The sequence below is a fragment of the Nannospalax galili genome, unplaced genomic scaffold, assembly GCF_000622305.1.
Source record: "Nannospalax galili isolate Female #2095 unplaced genomic scaffold, S.galili_v1.0 scaffold902, whole genome shotgun sequence".
Lineage (NCBI taxonomy): Eukaryota > Metazoa > Chordata > Mammalia > Rodentia > Spalacidae > Nannospalax > Nannospalax galili.
In genome coordinates this window covers 1,447,448-1,454,466 of record NW_008347814.1, presented here as the reverse complement: position 1 = coordinate 1,454,466, position 7,019 = coordinate 1,447,448, and the positions used below count along the sequence as shown (strand labels likewise).

At 41.8% G+C, this 7,019-nt stretch overlaps 1 protein-coding gene across 1 annotated transcript in view; it reads right to left on the bottom strand.

The window, feature by feature from the left end:
- Efl1 (elongation factor like GTPase 1) overlaps positions 1 to 7,019 on the bottom strand; it is a 144,666-nt gene that overhangs the window by 39,216 nt on the left and 98,431 nt on the right. The window contains exon 16 of the mRNA XM_008844450.3: positions 3,524 to 3,655. Within this exon, the coding sequence (XP_008842672.1) occupies positions 3,524 to 3,655 (132 nt within the window). The remainder of the gene's footprint in view (positions 1 to 3,523; positions 3,656 to 7,019) is intronic.

The following is a 7,019-nucleotide window of genomic DNA, read 5'->3' as shown; positions in this document are numbered from 1 at the left end:
GGGGAAGATTTCAAAAATGTATGCAGATGCCCTTAAGAATATGTGTTTGAAGAAGTTAGATACATCATGGCATTCTAATAAATTTTATTGATACTAAAAAAAATTTATTATTTTAATGTATATGAGTGTATTGCCTGCATGTGTGTAAATGCACCTGTGTCGTGCAATGCCTATGGAGGTCAGAAGAGGGTACTGGATTCCTCTGGAACTGGAGTTACAGATGGTTGTTAGCTGCCATGTGGGTGCTAGGAATCAAACCCAGGTCCTCTGTAAGAGCAGCCAGTGCTCTTAACAGCTGAGTCATCTCTCCAGTTCCCTGTTTTTTAAATTTTAATTTAAAAATTACGTGTATGTGTGTGTGCGTGTGTGTGTGTGTGTGTGTGTGTGTGTGCACGCACGCACCCGAGTACAGGTCCCCATAGAATAGGGCGCTGAATCCCCTGAAACTGGAGTTATAGGCAGTTGTGAGCTGCCTGACATGGGTGGTGGGAACTGAACTTGGGTTCTAAGCAAGAGCAGGATATGCTCTTAAACACTGAGCATGCCCAGTTTCTTCTATTTTTGTTTCTGTAACTTTCCCAGTCTTGGGGATCAAACATAGAACTTTGTACCTAATTTACTTCTTTATGTCTTAGTCTCTCTGACATGAGGATGAGGATAAAAACATCATCCTGGGGCTGGAGAGATGGCTCAATGGTTAAGAGCACTAACTTTTTGCAGAGGACTCGGGTTCGATTCCCAGCACCCACATGGCATCTACGAACTGTCCTTAACTCCACTTCCAGGGGAATCTGAAGCCCTCTTCTGACCTCTGCAGCTTGCGCGACGTGGGTGCACTCACATACATGCAGGCAGTACACTCGTACACATAAATTAAAAATAATAAATGAAATATTAACCCCTCCCCAAAAATCATCTTAATGACTGTTGAGAGGACCAGATAATCAATATAAAATCCACAGTATAGTGTTGGCATGCATGCAGGATTATGAGAATGATGAAAATAATAACAGCTTTGAGACATTTGTGAGTTTCTCTAGAGTTTTGAGTAGATGCTGTTTGCAGAGCAGAGGCTGGTCACTATGCCATTTTAGCCCCGCCCTGGGAATGAGAAAAAGAGAAGTAGGAGAACAAATGGATGTGCTACTCCATCAAAGAGTAAATGGCTGAGTTTTGGATGAATCCACCAAGTTTAACATGATGAAAAGAAGAGAGGTCCAGAAGATAAAGGAACTTCATGCAGGAATAACAAGGCATCTGCCCAGGGCTTCTCCGGCTGTATTATTAGGGATGCTCATTATGAGAGGGTGGAATAGTTTAATAGCCACTAGACAGGGACTCATGGAGAAAGGGGACATGAAGGGTGAATCTAAGATAGTAAGACCAAGAGAAAATGAGCCCTAAGGGCTCCCAGGCATGGGAATAATATGAAGGAAAGTTTTCTACTCTGAATGTAAAATAAGATGCTGGATAAGTGAAGGGTATAACACTCGGAAACCGAAATATACAAAAGGGGCATTTCAATAATATAGTGAAGAAATGCAAAGTAGCTCCAGTAACAGCAACATACTTTATGTGGAAAAGTAGCAAAATTTCTCTAAAATGAAAATGAACATTGCATGCCCCTTTCAAACATTTTAGTTTTTAAAAGTTTAGAAAAATTTAATACGATGGACATAAGAGGAAATGAATGCACTTTGGCCTCTAAATAACTGCAAATAACTGTCTTTATCAAACTACCTCACTCATGGACAAAGTCAAGGAAATCAGCCTCAATCATCATGTGCTGTGGGACAGGAAGGAAGCCAGGCACTGGGCAGGATCCTTCATTTTGGGGAGTGAAGCCACACAGAGGCTGGTCCTGCTGCTCTTTACCAGTGTGACTGCACAAAGTAGTGCCCAAAGAGCAAACAGCCTTTTAGAAAATTTCTATTAAAATATTATAATTGAAGTTATCAAATATTTATTAATTCCTATACATATATTTTAGACTTAATTTTTTATGTATGTGCATGTGTATGTCTGCACATATCTATATGTATGTGAATGCAGGTGCTGGTGGAAGTCAGAAGAGGATGTCAGATCCCTGGAGCAGAAGTTATAGGCAGTTGTGACTGCATAGGGGTGCTGGGAATGAAACTTGGGTCACCTACAAGAGCATCAAGCACTCTTAACCACTAGGCCATCTTTCTGGCCCACTAATTTATATTCTTAAAAATGTAGATGCAAACGCAATAGAGAAAAACAAAGCCAAGAATAAAGATGCAAACATGTACTAGGAACATCGAAGAATAAACCTTGGTTGCCAGTCTCCAAGCCCACAACTTACCATAAAACTGGGCTTCCATGAATTGAGTTAGTTTAGTGTGATGCAGTGGACAGTGATGAGAGCCAACCCAGCACTGGGACAAAAGAATAAAACCGTGAAGGGTAAGATCTGGGTATCCCACAAAGAAGCAAGCTTTCCATAGAGTGGGGTGACCTACTGTCCACAGTGATAGCCTAGAAAGACTGCCTGTCTCTGAGCCCCAAGGCAGATAGCTCTTTTCCAGGACTAAGCCCAAACATCAGAGTTATTATTGTCCAATATTTGTTTTAAGGACCCTGAATAGCTAAGGCTGTGTCTTAGAACTTGACAGAAGGAGGGATGAGTTGTCAGGTCTCAGTCTGGGAAGAAGATGTATACATAGGTATAGGCACCAATGAAGCCATTACCTGCTTCTTTGGAAAACTGCCCATTCACATGCCTGCTCTTTGGATCCCATAAGGGACAATCTGGAGCTTCTTCACTGACTAACACTAGGTACTGGAATAGCTCAGTCACAGGGAGAAAAATGCAAGAGTCAACAAGGGCTGGGCAGGCAAATGGAAAAAGCTGAGGCCAAGGGTTCATTATATGGGCAGACATATCTGATTGTCTCACAGTGATGGGGAAAAGTGCAGGAAGTGTTTCCCAAACAGAAATGCAATGCAATGCAATGCTTGTTAGACAATCTAGTAAGCCTGGAAGAAAGGGGTAGATCATGGATTTTGAATCTATAAGCTTGGGATAAGAACCTAACTCAGAAGCTGTTATATGCCATGCAATCTCTGCTGAGCTACAACCCTGGGCCAGGGACATGGAAGATGCAGATGACCCCTTCTCTAAAATTAACAAGAAGGCGATCCCTGGTCAGCAAACATACTTCACCATGGTTCATTTCTAAAATGGAGAGAGGCAAAGTGCCCTTTGATGGGTTGCTTCTGTCATAAATGTCATAAAATATTCAGTCTCCTGAGGAACAAATGATGGGAAATCAAGTAATAAATACATGAATTACAAGTGGGCTGGGTGAGGAGGCACATACCTTTAATCCCAGCACTCGGGAGGCAGTGGCAGGCAGATCTCTGTGAGATGGCGGCCAGCCTGGACTGGTCTGTATAGTAAGCTCCAGGCCAGCTGAGGCTACAGAGAGACCCAGTTTAAACAAACAAACAAGGGTAAAGCGAGCGTCACATGATTTTAAGAGCAAGGTCATCTTACTTGGGTGTTTTGGCTCAACGGCAACTCTTACAATAGGGGTGGCTTCAAAGCTGAGTGGAATAAATGGTGGGCAGGATGGCAAGCTGCACAAGGTTGCAGATTTTAACACGAAGTCCTGAAGGCCTCCAATTCCTGCAGAGAGAAAAAGAACCATGGGGTCAATATAGGATGATAGATTCTGAATGTGTTAGCAAAACAACAGCATAAACCTCATACATAGATCACAGAGCCAAGCACTCCAAAAGTGGCAAGGAATGAGGTAGGCATGCATTATGGGTATTTTCTTTTTTGAAACCTAGATAATACTTCTGTCAAAAATATAGAAATTTTGCTAGTTTTTCTTTTCCTGGTGGACAAATTCAGTTACATCAGGTTTGGCTGAAGCATACCTACTTTGATGACAGAAATGGCTGCTTCTATGTATTTTGTGTATGTTACAGTATGTATGTGCTCATGTGGGTATGTACACAGGAATGTGTGTGCATGATACATGTGGAGGCCAGAGGTGGATGTCAGGTGTCTTCTTTGACTGCTCTCCATCTTATTTTTTGAGACAGGGTCTTTTGTTTAACCTGGAGCTTACCACCTGGCTAAACCAGCTGGCCAGTGCACTCCAGGGACATGCCTGTCTCCATTTTCCTAATGCTGGGGGTATCCAGCTTTTATGTGGGTACTGGGGATCTGAACTCACATCCTCATGCTTGTACAGAACACACTTTAGCTAGTGAACCACCTCTCCAGCCCCCCAGCTTTTAGGTATTTTTTCTGAAAACTATGATTATTTCTAATTATAATTTGTAGCTGCTTTAAAAAATACAAATTTAACGCCGGGCGTGGTGGGACATGCCTTTAATCCCAGCACTTGGGAGGCAGAGGCAGGCAGATCTTTGTGAGTTCAAGGCCAGCCTGGTCTACATAGTGCGTTCCAGGACAGCTGGGGCTACAAAGAGACTCTGTCTCAAAAAGACCAAAACAAAAACAAAAACAAAAACAAAAAAAACAACAAAAAAACACAAATTTAGCGCCGGGCGTGGTGGCACACACCTTTAATCCCAGCACTTGGGAGGCAGAGGCAGGTGAATCTCTGTAAGTTCGAGGCCAGCCTGGTCTATATAACGAGTTCCAGGTCAGCTGGGGCTACAGGGAGACCCTGTCTCAAAAAGACCCCCCCAAAAAAACCAACAACAACAACAAAAAACAAATTTAATGAATATGAATTGCCACTAAAATGATCTTTTTCCTAATTATCCTTGCACACGGGTAAAGGAAATTTAGAGATCTACAGTGTGATGAGGCTACTGAGTGTCTGATCCAGTTTTAAAGAGAATCCCAGCCATCTCTCTGCAGACTTCTAGATGATGACTGCACAAGATCCTGAATGCTGAATATTGTCTCCAGGCAGATGGGGGCAAAAAGAATATCCTAAGAGAGATGAAGGGGAATTCTGAATTTCACATCCAGAATTGGAGTGGGCAACATTTTACATTTTAGAGCACAGTAAGAAACACATATAAGGACAAAGGGGCCCATGTGTTGGAAAAAAAAAAAAAGACTGAAAAGGTTAAGTAGGAAGGACAGGCTACCTGCTTTAGGAAAAGGTGACATAAGAGAAAAGGGCAGGGATGTGTGATCAGCATCTATTTTTGCACCTGAGCTTAGAAACAACCAAGAAAGGGAAAGGAAACACTGCCGTGCTCAGCTGACAAGCGGATGTGATGTGAATAAGGGGGGGATGAGATGCAACTCAACCTAGCACAGCAGCCTGCACAGGGGAGGGACAGGAGGCTCCTGTTGTCTGACTACACTGGTGGAAACCTCCCTTCTATGCCTCACTCCCTGAGTACATCCAAAAAACATTTTACCACCTCAGAAAGGAATTTATTATATTGTGATAAGATCTGTTATCACCCATCTCCACACACTGTTCTTGTTCCAGTTATTCAAAGATTTGCAAAAAATGTTCCACTTTTATAACTACTCTTTGGACTTAAGGCAACTGCCAGGTACTTTAACCTGTTCTGCCTCACACCCAGCATCACTAGCTCTGTTACCTGTTCAGCTCAGGGCATGCTTTCTAGATGTTTCATGTGCCTGGAACCCTTTTCAGATAAAGTTTCCAGGATGGAAGGGCCTTTACGCGCCTCTGGCATATTTCTTTGGTCAAAGTCTAAGTTTCTTAATCCTATATCCGTTGGCCTAGCACACGTAAGTATGTATGGCTACAGCTTCCTGTTTACGTTGTCCACTCGTATCATGATCTAACAGATCTGGGTCTAACCAAGTCTCCAGCAAGGCTACTAGAAATAGCATCATCTCCAGTGAGGCCAGGGTTCAGGAAAACCCCGTAGTAAATACTCCCCTTTCAAATCTCATTCATCCTGCTCCTGACCTCTGACAGCAGGCACTTCCTTCCTGAACACACAGCACGGTTTCAACGGAAGTACAAATGCTGCTCTTTCCTCCACATCACAAGGGATGCAAACTGCAGATGGCCAGCACATCTGAACACCAGCTCTCTGAACTTCTGGTTGACATTCTGCTCTTCCAGCTACTGAACCTATTCTTGCTATTTAGATCTGCCCAGATATGTTGGCATGACAAGAATTCCCCCAAAATAGAAAAGAAAAAAAGTCAATGCCACAATATTTCTATCAAGGTTAAGAATTTATAGAAAAGGAAATGCTCTGAAGGGTGTAAGACTTTTTGTTACTTGTATTACATGTCATCAGATTTACTTATTTTTAAATATAACTTAAAAACACAGGAAAAGGACCACTGAGGTTATCTGGGCAAGTCAGCGTAAAATACTTAAAATCTCTGAGAATTTCTTGATAGGATTCAGGATAACTACTAAGCATACAACTTGGTACTTACAGAAAACACAGTTTGAAATAAACTTTTTGACTTAAAAATGTCATCAAGTTCAGCTTTGAAAAAAGAACAGGACACACACTATCAAATATCCTCATACTGACACTCGTTCCTCCTCTTAGGCACACACCTTTACATTATTATAACATTTAATGATTTTGGTTTTTTTCTACTTAAATCGTGATTTTTTTCCATTTTAATTACTTTAGTCATTATAATTAGCCAGGCTTGTAATCCCCATATGCAGGAGGTTGAAACAGAAGGATTGTGAACTTTAGTCAGTCTGGGCCACATAAACCTTGACCCAAAACAAATCCAAAGAGGAATACTAGTTTTTTGCAATTGGGATTTGTGGGAGAGGGACACGTGATTCCAAGGACTCATTCTAGGATCTCTGAGCTAAGAAGATTTGTTTTTCATGGGAAAAATTAAAAATGAGAGTGGCCATCTATTTATTTTCAGTTCCTATACTTACTTTCAAGTTAAAGGATTAGAGAGAGAGAGAGAGAGAGAGAGAGAGAGAGAGAGAAGAAACAGATTAAGGAATATGAAGAAAAAGCAATGAATGGGGCAGCAAGAATTCCAGCTCGTGTTTCCAGACTGACTGAGGATGAATGATTCAAAT